This window comes from Lycium barbarum, chromosome 2, assembly GCF_019175385.1.
Source record: "Lycium barbarum isolate Lr01 chromosome 2, ASM1917538v2, whole genome shotgun sequence".
Lineage (NCBI taxonomy): Eukaryota > Viridiplantae > Streptophyta > Magnoliopsida > Solanales > Solanaceae > Lycium > Lycium barbarum.
This window is the reverse complement of record NC_083338.1, coordinates 113,434,760-113,450,204: the sequence shown is the minus strand read 5'-3', so window position 1 is coordinate 113,450,204 and position 15,445 is coordinate 113,434,760. Positions and strand designations below refer to the sequence as shown.

The window sequence follows — 15,445 nt, the reverse complement described above, 5'->3', positions numbered from 1 at the left end:
ATAGAGCATAAAAAGTCCTGGGCTTTTAAAAATCAAATTTAAATCCGAACATGAATTTTTCTTGTGATCCGCCACCACCTTTGCATAGCAAGGAGTGGTGCAACAAGCCAATTGAGATTCATTGACAGAAAGTCCTCGCGATACCTCTGCGCCATCTCCAACATCGCACGCCCAACTTTGCTCTTAGGTACATTTTCATCCAAATTCACTCATTTAATTTCTTCTTTTGCTCTTAGGGGTCGATTGGTAGCTAGTTAGGAGTAAGTTATTCATGTATTATAATCCTGCATAAGTACTAGTATTGTGTTTGGTAGCTATTTATAAGGTGAGTGATGCATGTATAAAATTAGTATGGAGTTTGGTTTGCAATTTAGAAACTCACATAATTAATACGTGTATACGTTATGAGGAAATCTATGTGTTATCTAATGCAGGACCAAAGGTGGAACAGGTAATACATGAATATCTAAACCCTGCATAAAATAATACATATATTACCTCATAACTAATTCATACATTACTAATACCTGCATAACTCTAACCAACTACCAAACAATCCCTTAGTAATTGATATGTCCCTAGTGTCTCCTTTTTTTTTTTCCCCCTCAGCTTAATTCCTTTTAATCACATTTTGCTCCAATTCTCTTCATATTTACACCGCTTTATTCCTACACATTAAAAATAGATAAAAAGACCAAAAATGCACCTCAACTATGAAAAATAAGACAAACTTTCTATCACACCCTAACCTAGGTGAGGCGTGATTGGCACCCGGCACCGTACTAGGGCCGAGCGAACCAAACTGTAACTCGTATCCACTCTATCACGTCCCAAATTTGAATGGAACGGACCATGCACTATATGCAATTACTATGAACTTGTAACAAACTATATGTCACAACTTGGGATACAAACGAGGGACATAATGTTTTCCGTACATACGTGACTGGATACAATAAACCCACATACACCGTCTATGAAACCTCTAGGAATACCTATGACCGAACATCCCATACAGGTGCCAGGGAAGGGCCCCGGCCTACCCAAAATCTCTAACATCAATGATAGTACTAGACCTGACTCAACTCCAGGAAGAAGTGGAGCTATACTATCTCGCTGAACATATGTACCAACTAGAATGTATGTCTGCCACTCGGCATACCTAAACCTGCAATGTAAAACATAAACAAATGCAGCACCCCCAGCTAAGGGACGTCAGTATAGAAAGATTGTACCGAGTATATAAGGCAGACATGAAACATATACAATAAATTGAAGCTAAGAAAGGAAAGAGCTGAAGGGTAATCCAACTAAACCTTAACTGAAGATTCTATAACTTCTTATGGAATATATCTAACTGTCTTTGTCTCATGTCATGTATGCAATACTGATAATAAACTGCCCGGCCTCATGTAGGGTCTGGTGTGTAAGTGTATAACCCCGAAGGCAACGTGAGTGACCCGAAGGTTGTGCATAGCCCCGAACGTAAATATGAATAGCACCAAAGGCAAATTGTATCTCTGTATAGCCCCGAAGGCAAATTCACATATCTCTGTATAGCCCCTAAGGCAACTGTATCTCTGTATAGCCTCGAAGGCAAATGTATCTTTGTATAGCCCCGAAGGCAAATGTGCCTCTGTATAGCCCCGAAGGCAAATGTATATGATGATGAATGCATAGCCCCGAAGGCAAATGTATGTAATGATGATGTAAATGATATGCATAATATACTCTCTGTTTCTCAACTAGAGGTGATATACTCTAACTGAATATAGACTATATATACTCTAACTGAATATAGACGAGAGATGATTTCAACACAAGTAAGATGAAATAACAGAGATATAGAAACTCTACGAGTTACTCTTCTCGTATACGCTCGTTTGACTCTTACTGATTATGGGTTCATGCCAAAGAAAGAAAGGATAGTCATTACATACTTTTGCTATCATAGACCCTTGGAACATACGACTCCACAATAATGAGAGTTGAATCACTTACGAGGAGTTGATAAATAATCTCTCATGGAGGGATTTACTGTGTAGAAGTAGAAGACTTGTGACACTTCATTCTTTGAAACTCATCTAAAGAAGGGAATATATGATAGTACTTCACGTCGGAGCAGTTGAATACAATCTAGACCTACGTACTTACCATTGTACAGACCTTATTATGATGCTCTCAGAAACCATTCTCCACTCTTGCGGACCATCCTATTTTGGAAAAACTGTGGTCAATTACATCAATGCGGTTTATCTTAAATGACGCCCTATACCCTCAATGGTGGTGCTCTAAATGCTTATGGCATAATTCGTCTTACGTTACGCTCTATCACCCTTAACGATTATCTAGAAACTTTCGACCTTATGTCCATCTTAGGCAATGACTAATAACCCCTTTAGCCTACTTACAACTTGTCAATATCAGTCCATTTGAAGGAGAGACTCTAATCCTTTATGACAACTTATTGACTAGAACTTGGGAGTATTACGCTCGAATGATAAGTCGGATCATGAACATAACGTATCTCTTCATTAGCACTCCGTTTAAATTTGGTCTCAATTAGTTCTGGCAAAATGAGCCCATATTTTCTCAACCCGCCCATATTTTAGCGGGTCGGAAGAGTGATATTTAAATAGGTAAAATGTGGCTTTCAACCCATATTAAATTCGTAGGAATATGGATAAATATGGGTAAAATGCAAGCAAAATATGGGTTCCTTACATATGGGTTATTTTCTATGTCTCAAACACGGAGCACACATTGCAGTTCGCTGCTTCAAGAGTTCAATTACAGTGTGTTCCTTACATATGGTTCCTTAGATTTATGTTCTTTCGTTAATTACAGTGTGTTCTTTTAAAAAGACAAAAAAAATACAGTGAGTTCGCAAATATTTAGAAGCGTCATAATTTTCTCAAACAATACTTTGCTCCCGTTTGGCCATAGATTTTGAGAGCATATTTTGAAGATTTGTTTTTGAATTTTTGTTTGGCCATAAAATTTTAACAGATTTTGAAGATAAATCTTCAAATTCCAAATTCAGACTCAAACATGTTTTTGGCCCAAAATTTATGTATTGGCCTTTTCAAAAATTTTAAAAACCACCCCAAATTTTTATATTTTATAATAATAATTAAAAAAAAAACATCTATTTATAAGCCGATTAATTCTATCTACTCCGTTCCTCCATTAAAACTATATCTACCATATTTTCACAATTAAAACATTATCTTCTATAAAGTGAACGAGCTAAGCTAGTTACTACCGTTGTTATTTTTTCTTGAATGGATGGATCTTTGTACTGTAATTTGAATTGTAGTAGCTCGTAAGTGTGTTACTAACAATTGTTATTAAAATATCATGTTCTGCATAATTTGAGATTAGCAAGTATGTATGTTTTGTATGGTTGGTAGTCTTAATAGTTTTTAGAACTTATGAGTATAAGTAATGTTTCATGTTTTAAAAAAACAAAAATGAATAATGTTTTGAAAAACTATGACCAAACACATTTTCAAAACTTGAAAAACTTCATCTAAATCAAGTTTTTCCAAAAAAAAGAAAAAGAAAAATGGGAATCTATGACCAAACGCTATCTTAATAACAATTTCTTTTAGGTGATTTATTTCAGATTTGAAGATATTCCAACCAATATATCTGTTTTTTTTTTTTTTTGCTAAGTGATACTATACCCATGTCATAAAATTATGATTAAATAATCGATGATGGCTATATATTTCTCAAGTTTTATGAGCATATTAGATGTGAGAAGTTCAAGATTTCTTATGTTGATGTTGATAATTTGCGCTATGAGAGAACAAGAAATTATTATACAATAAAAGAATCCAAAACCAACATGTGCTTCAAAAGTTTTTTTTTTTTTTTTTGTCGAACAAACAACTTTTATTCATTTTCAAACCGTGCTTACAGCTACATCCATTCAAAGAAAAAAACATAATTCAGTTACTACTCTCGACCTGCCTATCTACTTGCTATTTACATTAACTTCCCTATTGATATAATCTCTCAATCCACCCTTCATCTATACAGTGTTTTTTCCTATGTATGATGTCAAAAATTTTGTACTTGCTTTCCTGTTTGATGTGTTCTATGACTTTATGTGGCATGGGCACAACATTGTTCCACAAGGCTTCATTTCTTGCTCGCCAGATGTGGTAGATAAGAGCAGCTATTACTCCCCATATGAATCCCCTACTTATTTTCCCTGGTGTCTTTCTGGCCATTCTTCTCCATATACCTTGCAAGTCCATGCACTGTAATCTTATTTGTACCCATCCAAGCAGTTCCTGGAGGCATTTCCTGTAATCTTATTTGTGCTTCAAAAGTTGTGGGAGGGTCTAATCAACTTTGAAGAATCCAGAAACTAGTTATGTCTACAACTTCTATTGAACCCAAATCTGACAAAAGTGCAATTGCTTAATTGGGAGCCGTTTACATGTGGAGATAAGAGCCTTATCAACACGTGCACTATGCAAGAAAAGGGAAGAGCCACTTGGCCAATCCCCAACCCATCTCCCTTAGCTTGTTCTTTTCATGGACATCATGCATAATTGGATAAAAAGGCCTCGAGGAGACGAAATTATTAATTGTGGCGGAATTAAAAATTCTAATAGTATAATTAAAAAATATAAAGAGCTAAAATTACACATGTTGAAAATAGTTATTGGGTCGGGTCCATCTATAAGGGTGATAATTCGCCTGTTAGCTCGTTAGTTTTTTCTCCTCGTAAACTCTAGCCTATAATACATAAATACATCATTATAGGCGTTGAAAGAACAAAAATTTCTCCATAATATGATGACTATAGCTAAGGTTTGCATACAAAATACACTCATCCACTTCCTAGAGAGTATATCTTGGTTGTGGGCTCTGCATCTTCCTAGAAAGGAAAAATAGCCTGCGGACAAAGGAACTCATCCACTTCGTGAGAATCCAGACGACTAATGAAATCAGTCATGGTTATTGCAAATCCACTTGCCGCTAAAGAAAAACATGCAAATTCCTTAACTAGTATTTTCGAATACAACAGCACCTATATAAATTCAAACATGCGATATTGAACAACATTTAAACGACGTTTGTCGTTACGCACTAAATTTCAACAATTTATAGATATTACTATACAATAAAAAAAGTTGTTCAATTTATACAGTATTATAATCTTGGATGGAGGGGATCCAATTGAACTATGCCTCTTGGGGTGTTGGCGGGTTGACAAAAGGAACTTCATACTGATCATGAAAAAAGTGTGAGCGTAAAAGTAGTACCAATTAAGTTATTTCATATTCTTGTCAGCAAAGGCCATTCCTCAAATGAATGGGCATATGTGACTTCTCCTTTGTTCACTGAAATTGTGATATGGGAGGGAAAGTGAAAAAGACAGAAGAGAAGGAAGAAATTGGTTTTTCTTCAATTACTTCTCTCATTAAATCCTATTCCTATCCAATCCAATATCCACAAAGTATGGGGCATGAGAGATCTCCATCTCCCTCACTTTTATTTCCTTGATTTTATCTATTCATATTCCTTTCTTGCACTTGCTTCACGTTGTCTTCCATTTTTAGAAAGGTATTCATATATTTGGAAACATTCTTTAATCCATTGATGAACCCTTTTAATTTGTCATGTTATGATCTTAAGAACTAAACACTAATTATTTTTATTCCTTCAATTTTCGTAGTACTATAAGTTACTTAATGAAAGAAAAAAGGAAAAAAAGCCTGGTTTACCCCTCTACTTTGGGAAAAGGTTCATATTTACCCCCCGTTATACTATCAGCCCATTTATACCCCTACCGTTACAATAGTTGAAACATTTGCCCCTATTTTTAACCCTCTGTCCCTGATAGTATAACGGGGGGGTAAATATGAACCTTTTCCCAAAGTAGAGGGGTAAATCAGGCCCTTTGCCCTTTGATTGCAGATTCTTCTATTTTTAGATAACGTTGCAGGTTTCCTAACTAGTTCTGATTTGCTAAAAGAACAATATACACAATAATTTTATGCAAAAGTAAGAAATTGCTTCATCCAAAAGAAGGTTTTACAATGGACATATTATAACAACAATTTATCCAAATGAGGGCATTACATTACATTCATCCAAACAAAGGCATTTAAAACAACTTCATGATAATATTTTTCAAGTTACACCAAAAACATAAATACTAGTCTCGTAAGGGCAATCACTTCATCATTGGAGCTGTAATGAAACCCACGAAAAGTGCCAATGAAACTATAATTACCATCCACATCTTTGTTACTTTGTCTTCCAAAGTTGACACTTTAATCACTTGAGAATGACTTATAGCCTCCAATTTGGCTACTTCTTTCCTCAAATTGGATGAATGTAATGTAATGCCCTCGTTTGGATAAATTGTTGTTATAATATATCTATTGTAAAGCCTTCTTTTGGATGAAGCAATGTCTTACTTTTGCATAAAATTATTGTGTATATTGTTCTTTTAGCAAATCAGAACTAGTTAAGAAACCTGCAACGTTATCTAAAAATAGAAGAATCGGCAATCAAAGGGAAAAGGGCCTGATTTACCCCTCTACTTTGGGAAAAGGTTCATATTTACCCCTCGTTATACTATCAGGAACAGGGGGTTAAAAATAGGGGCAAATGTTTCAACTATTGTAACGGTAGGGGTATAAATGGGCTGATAGTATAACGGGGGGTAACTATGAATCTTTTCCCAAAGTAGAGGGGTAAATCAGACCCTTTTTCCCAAAAAAAAAAAAACTAGCTAGATCAATCGCATGCCTCTCTATCCATGCATCGATATTTTAACTTTGCTTGTAGAGATCTAGTAGCTCAGTTGGTTAACTACCTAAATTTTCACTTTGTTGGTGAGGGTTAGAATACTCACGTTGTGTTCCCCCGCCCCTACCCCTATGTAATAAAAACAATATATATATATTTTTTTTAAAACTAATGTCCGCAAATTAGGTAGTAACGATATTTATCTTTTTTCCTTTTAGTGAGGGGCTTTATGCAAGCAATGGACATAGGAATAGATCTAGGATTGTTCTTTGCACTAAACAAATCAAAGAATTATGCTTGGAACCCATTAACCAAAAGAAGGTTCATTTAAGGAGCATAAGATCGTTAATTAGTGATTGTTTAGGTGACGATTCTAATTTCAGTAGGGCAAATTAGGGCATCTCCTTCCATGTGGCCGGGGCCATTTAAATATTCTCCCTTCTTTTACTATAATCTTAACGTACAATAAATCAGTATAATTCTAATTTATTTACAAGCTCGTGTATACTAAAATGTTGTAATTACATCCCAAAAATAAAGATTTAGCAAATAGGTTATATAATTAGAAACCTATAAGCAGCTACATTCCGATTATCAATTAATTTATAAGAAATTACTTTGCGCCACTTCATGTATTTTTTATCACACAGAAACCTCTATAAAAAACCCACTCACACTTCTCCTTCTGTCCATCTTCAAGCTCACACACTCTACTAACTAAGTACTATTTTCATTTTCATCCTTTTTCCTTCATATTTTTTTCAAACATGTCCGGTGTTTGGGTATTCAAGAATGGAGTTGTCCGGCTAGTGGAGAACCCCGGCGACTGCCACGGTGCAACCGGTCGCCGGAAAATGCTAGTACATCTTTCTAGTAATGAAGTAATTACATCATATGCAGTGCTTGAAAGGAAGTTGTATTCTCTTGGATGGGAGAGGTACTATGATGATCCTGACCTTCTTCAGTACCACAAAAGATCCACTGTTCATCTTATTTCTCTCCCTAAGGATTTCAACAGGTTCAAGTCCATGCACATGTATGATATTGTTGTTAAGAATCGCAATGAGTTTGAAGTTAGGGACATGTAATAATCAATTTGAGATTTCCTCAAATTAATGTTTGTTTGGTTGATTAGGTTGTTTCTTTTTTTAACTTAAGCTTTGCTTTGTGTATTTAGGTTAAAGGAGTGTTTTAGTTTCTTTAGGGTGAGGAAGCTAACTTGTTAAGTGGTGTTCTTTGTTTGTAACTTTGATGTTAAATCGTGTGTAAGAGTGAAGTAAAAAAAAAAGTTTTATGACAATGAAAACTTGGTGTGGTTTGTAAGAATGTATTTCTTTCTTTAGAAAGCTTTTATTTAAATTCGTACTATCCATTAAAATCAATTTTATATGTTAAAGTTGATCGAGCATAATATTCAAGTATATATTATCCATTTAATTTTTATAAGTTAAGACATGGTGTTGCAACCGGGTTGTTGTTGGGATTTTGGTGTAGATGAGGTTTGATTTCATGACCTTTGGGTTAGGTAATGAATAAGAAATGAAGGGACTTTGTTCCACATAGGAAGGAGGAAGAAATTTGTTGGGCACAAATAAAAAAACACTTATACTCTGGCTTAAAGAGTTGGAGAGATGGCATGTCCTCGTTTTGTTATCGTCACTCGCTCAGCTTCGATAAAATGATGTGACTGATTGATATATTTTTTGGCTGAAATGTCTTCTTCTTTTTCTTTTAATCTTTGCGCCTTATTTTAAATAAAGTATTTTCCAGTTTAATTCCTCGCGGCTCTTATTTTAAATAAAGTCAACGGCATTTTGCTGTTTATTTCCACACTCCTTTGTCTATGAATTCAGAGAATTTGCCTCATATTTGATATACTGCCAATACTCAAATTCGAACTCTACTTCCCCTTTTCTTCTGAATTATTTTCAAAATTAAAAGCAAGTGTCAAGTGTGATTTGCACCGTTCTTTGAGTTTTTTAGTCGAGATTTTGTAATTTGAAATGCCGCTTTACAAAATGTTTTGTTCTATCTTGAGAGGAATTAATCTGAAACCTTGGGGCAATAATGAGTGAGTTAAATTTCTTAAGGACACGGTGTAATCTGAGGGCTCGGGATTAATTTAACGTTACTATTCAATTACGGATTCTGCTCTATTAAATTTGGTTAAGGATACAAAAAAATAATAGTTTTGTGAGACAAATTTTAGGTTAAGATTATATTCGATGAGTGTAAAAAGTACTATAAGTCACACTAATTGACAATTCAGAATATTTAAAAGACATCTGAAAAAATAACGGTCAAAGAAAAACTCGTTTTTAACTTGAAATTCGAAAGACAAAACACATAAGTGGGATCTAGGGAGGGTCTCTTTTTTCGTAAATAGCTGCCCTTAATAGGATGTCTAGTTCGAGTACTCTTTTGGTAAGATCATTTCACCTCCTAAGTAGGTCCATCCCCAGGAATATGAATTTGGGAAAGTTACATACTAAAAAACATAGAATTAGCTATAGAATTTGTCGGTAATCCCCAGCTTGTCAAAAATAATTATAATCGCTATATATATATATATATATATATATATATATATATATACACACACACATTAATTTGTACAAAATATGTATATTATGTGTATATGTATATCAATATACAAAAAATATATATTGACCGACTATTATTTTGATGGACGGTTATACATCGTAAAATCCTCTATGATTAACCGTGCTAGTGATAAAAAATGCCCAAAAGATAAATTTGGTTATCTGGTTTTATGGATAAAAAACATTAAATGATCAAAGACGGAGGCAATAATATTAGGGGTGTACATGGACCGGGTTGGTTTCTGATTTTTTAAACACCAAACCAAACCAATTGCGTCAGGTTTTTAAATTTATACACCAAACCAAACCAATAAAATTCGGGTTTGTCAACCTTGGGTTTTCTGGGGTTATTCGGTTTTCTCGAATTTTTTGGGTTTTTTTTTTCGGAATAGTCTTGATACAAAAGATATAACTTTTACTTCAAATATTTCTTTAGTCCTAGTAAGATACAACTATATAATTAAGGTGTTTCTTAAGAAAATAACACAAAATGTGAGAAGAGTGATGATGTTGTATTAAAATATTCAACAAAAGCTAATAAAATCAGTTAAAATAAATATTGCTAATTAACAAGTCATAAAGAAAATGACCATAATCTAAAAATACTAAGTCATGCTAAAATAAGTACGGCTAAATAAGTATTAATTACATGACAAAGAAAAAAAACTTAAGTTATGTATTTTCACTCTCTAAATCAATTATGCAAAACTAAAGAATAGATATCCAACATTATTGTCATTCCTAGTGGTAAACTGAATTTCTTTTGTTAGCATTAGTGTTGAGTTGGTTTTGGCTTGGACTTTATTTGAGTTACTAACATCCATAGGATATAAAACTTATTGACATTCAAAATTCTAATTTCAAGCTTGAATAATATGATAATAGATAAAAAAACTACGAAAAAATTTAAGAAATATTTATAAATTACGTTACAAATAAATATTTTTATGTATAAAATAATTTAGAAATTGAATACAAGTAATGTCGGGTTGGTTTGGTTCGGTTTGACTTTTTTTAGTTAAAACCAAACCAAACCAATTATGGTCGGGTTTTTTTTTTCAACACCAAACCAAGTCAAATCAAACCACTAGTCGGGTTTTTTTCTCGATTTGACTCGGTTTAGCGGTTTGGTGCGATTTGTCGGTTTACTTTGTACACCCCTAGGAGGCATATATGTAATCCATGTTTAACTGGCTTGTCGTTTTGTATCATCTAGAAGGCAGAATCATATATATAGCTAGTTATAAGCTGAGGCAGGCAGAATTATTTGAAAGACATCACATAGGCAGAATTATTTGAAAGACATCACTTTGTCATGCTAAGTTTTTACAAGAGATGCTTCAATAGGGATACCAAAGCTAGTGCCAACTTTTACTTAGAATACTGCTTCATATATTCTACTAATGAGGCTTAATTTAATAGCATGAGATATCAAAAAAATCTAAACACTCCTAGATATATTCATATAGGACTGACTATATATTAATTTACGTAATATAGCTCAAATTTATTAGCTTGAAATCTGAAAAAGCAACGTCAAGATTCAAACTCCTTTTCCTGTGTTTGACTAGTAGGGCCCACTTGAGCCTTAAATTTGATTTTTGTCATTCCAAGTTCAGTCATTTTCGACAGTAGTGAATAATTTGTGTACATGCCTCGTACAAGGTAACAGAAAAGATAAAGGAAAAAGTTGAATAAAATTTTGGTGTAAAAGGGCATGACTAACAATGATTCACACCGCTCTGCATCACATATATGCAAATTTATCACTCCTCTAACTCATTTATCCGATCCAATTTATCGTAATCAATTAGTTAACATTTTGGTTAACCGTATTCTGCAACACGAAAAAAAAATCATTGACTTATCAAATTATAAAAAGCATAAAACGTAAAGATTAGGTAGGTCTGGCAAGAACGGACTAAGAGGGTCAGCTACCCAGCAAACTTTCATAATTAAATACCGTTATTGTATAGGTAGATCTGATTGTGAAAGACCTATTACTCGATAATTCATGGGTAGAGCCAAAGCGTGCGAACTATACAAGTTCACAATAACATTAATTAGTTGATTAAATATTAAATTAAAGTATAAAGTAAAGGCTCCGATTCTTCTTATATATAAGATCGTGATTGGATCCACATATGTTTGGTAAAGAGAATAATCTTATCCTTTGAGAATAATAAAAAATGTACAGTGTTCAATTTTCCCTAACCCAAAGTTCACTTGAACGCATCATTTTCACTATATAATATAAATAAATGTGTATGTGCGCGCGTGCGAGTATCTGAAAACTCTTGCAGCAACATCGATTTTAAGTTTGAATTCATATTTTGAAAGAACTCAAAATAATGATTTTATTAAGCTCAAATCGTGAATTTTTCTCCCTGCCTCATATATATATATATAGGTGCCAATTTCGACCCAAATTTTTTTAAAGGAAAAGAAATCGAACTTTGAAAAGAAAAAGGAACAAGAATGAATGATAGACAAAAATAAAGTAAAATTCTACATGTGATTAGATAGCTAATATTCTTGGAAAGACGTTAGTTATAGAATTTTCTTGGGTTCCATCTGTCTAAAATAATTGATTTGGTTTTTTCTTAGATTACTAAGGGGATGAATTGATGCTGTAAGTGGTACTCTATTTCTAGGCGCCCACCATTATTTCATGGGATTAAAAGTCTTTCCTTACCTAAAAGTGTCATTGCCCTTTGTTATTAGAAAATAAACTAATAATGTGTATTTTGCAAAGTTCGATAAGTTTGGTATGCCACGACTTCTGATGCTTTCGTGCAATATGGAATAAATGGGTCCGGAACTTTTGTAACCCAAAAATAAAATTTTGGAACCAAAATAACCCATTAACAAAAAAAAAAAAAAAAAAAAAAAAAAAAACAAAATAGGCTTCACGCATAGAATCTTTGCATAAAATGACCAAAGTGTATATTTACACTTAACTCCTTTTACGCACAGATTCTATGTGTAAAAGTACTGAAATAACACATCCCCTTCCTTCTTCCAGCCTTTATTCTTTGAAAATCACTCAAAATTAAGTTTATTTCCATACTTTGACTGAAGATTAGTCACGTTTCTAAACTCCATAATATAAATATTTTATATAGAACTTAATATCTTTTTTAGCGTACAATAATGTCGGCTCATTACATCAGGTATACATATATGTTTGGATCGTCGTTTTAGGGGTTATAAAGTGCTCTGAAGTAAGTTTGGAAACTTGTTATATTTAAGTTTTTTTTCGTACTTTGACCGAAGATTAGCCACGTTTCAAAACGTCGGAATATAAATATTTTATATAGAACTTAATATTTTTTTAGCGTACAATAATATTGTCTCATTACATTAAGTATACATATATGTTTGGATCGTCGTTTTAGGGGTTGTAAAGTGCTCAGAAATAAGTTTGGAAACTTGTTATCTTTAAGTTTAATTGTCATATTTTGTAGGGTTTTAATTAATCTAGGACGTCGCATGAGTTCTTTTTAATCGACAATAAGTACTAAAATGACTAATTATCGTTAAAAAAAAAATAATACCCAAAAATATATATAATATTAACATAAAATGTATATTTTATTTACAAATACACAATCTCCTAAGGCCTAAGGCCAACCCCACCACCCGCACTATCATCAGGATCCTCTCTCCTCCTTTTAATGACAGGATGATTTATACCATGATCATCCTTTCTTCCCTTCTTCAGGCACTGGATGAAAATATGCTTCATGTGGGAGACGGCGACGGTCGAAACCTTAGTAGACTCATTACATGCCTCAAGAGATGACTCAATCGATGAAGACTGGACCACAGGAGCAGAAGAATGAACCTGAAATAACATATAAACAATTTAATTTAGATTTATCATAAACTAAACATGAAATAACATATAAACAATTATTTAATAAATTATTTCATTGTAAAAAAACAAACCTGTGTGTCGACGGCCTCCTGAGATGGCTGGTCAGAGGGCTCCTTAACTGGCTCCTCAACGGTCTCCTGAGCGCTACCTGGAGATGTAGCTGGAGGTGGAGACGGGTCAATCTGAACAAGAGGAGACGAGTCCACAGGCGCAGAAGAATGAACCTATAATACATGTAAATAATTTAGTTTAGATTAATAAAATAATTAATTAATACATTATTTTATTGTAAAAAAACAAACTTGTGTGTCGACAGGCTCCTGAGATGGCATGTGAGAGGGCTCCTGAGCGGCCCGCAGAGCCGGAGATGCAGATGGTGCCGTAGGCCTGGCTGTAGGACGAAGAAAGTACTCATCGTTAATAATCCCCAAGTCAAAGTCCTCATGTCCGTCTCCCACATGTAGATCACTAACTGGCACCTGTGGAAATGATGACCAAGGGTCATAATGTGCAAACATCTCTAGCGTATATCCAGGTCTCTGTGAAGTGGACGCCCTGGAAGAAGAAGTCAACGGGATATCTGTAGCCGACGGAGCCTGACGGGCTATATCGTCAGGCTCATCTACTAGACCTCTGCCAGCCCGACCACCTCTGCCAGCCCAGCCACCTCTATCAGCCCTACCACCATATAGAACTCCCTCTGGTACAGGCTCTGGAACATCCTCATCGATACGATGCCATTCTTGTGCCCATATCATACTAGTGTCGGTAAGCTGAACTATCTGTGCTGCATATGCTACTATCCCGGACTCGGGGGACTCCGTAAGGGGAATGCTCTCATGGCATATCATCAGAGTCATCCGTAGCTACATATATTTGCAAATTTTAAGAATTGAATAAATTCTTAAAGTAATACATAATAAGACTATGGATTAAGTTTAAGACTAATAAACTTACCAGCGCCTCACACGCTCCTTAGAGTGATGCATATCCTCAGCCATCAAGACGCGGCATCGAGGGGTTGGCAATCAAGGTGCGAGTGATCTTCATGTTCCACGTCATGTACTCATGGACCGAAGTGCCATGTCCGACCGCCGCTAGAGTCGTCATCCTCGCGTTCCATGCATCGACTTCCTGGTGCATACGCTTCCGCCATGCCACATTGCCGATCGAACGCTCGTCCCTGGTATAGTGGGCGTGCTCCCAATGAGTAGCCGCGGGTATGTTTTGTACATGCCCAAAATGACGTAACACGCGGTCAGGCACGTGATGCTCAACAATGTCTATATGGATCAATGGACACTGTGCCATCCACATGTGCTCACCAGCCCTACAAAACGCCGCCAGCTGACCCAAAATCTGATCATACGGCGTCCATATGAAATCCTATAAAAAGAATTCAACTAGTTAACAATAAAAGACTAACAAAAACAACAAACTAACGTTAAATCAAAAAAACTTACCTCGGACGCCGTCATGCAGTCTAACTGATCCTTAAATGGGAGAATGACATGGTGCGTCTCCACACCTCAGAATAAGCCTCGCGACCATCTCCGCGCATATGGCATATCCTCATCAACATAGTCATCCGGAGGGTAAGCAGCTATGGGCTGAAAAGGTCTCAACCTAGTCCACACCCATATCTGTCATAGTCATCAAAAAATTATTTATAAAACGTAGTTTTGAAAAAATATATTTAGTGTTTTATTACACACACTTAAATATATTACCTGAAGAAGAGGGCTAAATGCAGCGACCTCAAGCCTCTCGCCCATAGAGGCTCGATCAAATCCTCTGTACATGTAAGCCAGGACAGCGGCGCCCTAACTGTAACATCTCGGCTGGTCTAGATCCTCAATATAAAGTAGATACCTCATGCTCATATCCGCACTTAACGTGTTCGGGAACATGATGCCCCCGAATATGATGAGAAGATATAAGCGAGCATGTTGGTCAACATCAGCCTGAGGCGTCGCCTCGTCAATCGGATCATGCAGATCTACGAGGCGCAAGTGAGCATAGAGGGAGGGCCGCAACAACCGACTCTGTCCACGTATATCCCTATGCTGAGGCACGAAACCAGTGAGCCTAGTTAACTCCTAGCGATACGGCAGCATCTGCGGAGGCTCCACTCTATACAATGCCTATCCATTAATCTGTAGACCATAAATCACCTCGACAT

The 15,445-nt window shown here is 35.3% G+C and overlaps 1 protein-coding gene across 1 annotated transcript; it reads left to right on the top strand.

The window, feature by feature from the left end:
* The first annotated feature begins 7,410 nt into the window (after positions 1 to 7,410).
* LOC132621442 (flowering-promoting factor 1-like protein 3) lies at positions 7,411 to 8,116 on the top strand. The gene has a single exon (XM_060335716.1). It carries the CDS (start codon positions 7,548 to 7,550, stop codon positions 7,866 to 7,868), a length of 321 nt encoding a protein of 106 aa, XP_060191699.1. The 5' UTR covers positions 7,411 to 7,547; the 3' UTR covers positions 7,869 to 8,116.
* The last annotated feature ends 7,329 nt before the right edge of the window (positions 8,117 to 15,445 follow it).

Bases quoted from the DNA above. Each gene is read 5' to 3' on its own strand.
- LOC132621442 (XM_060335716.1), top strand. From the start codon at position 7,548: ATGTCCGGTGTTTGGGTATTCAAGAATGGAGTTGTCCGGCTAGTGGAG.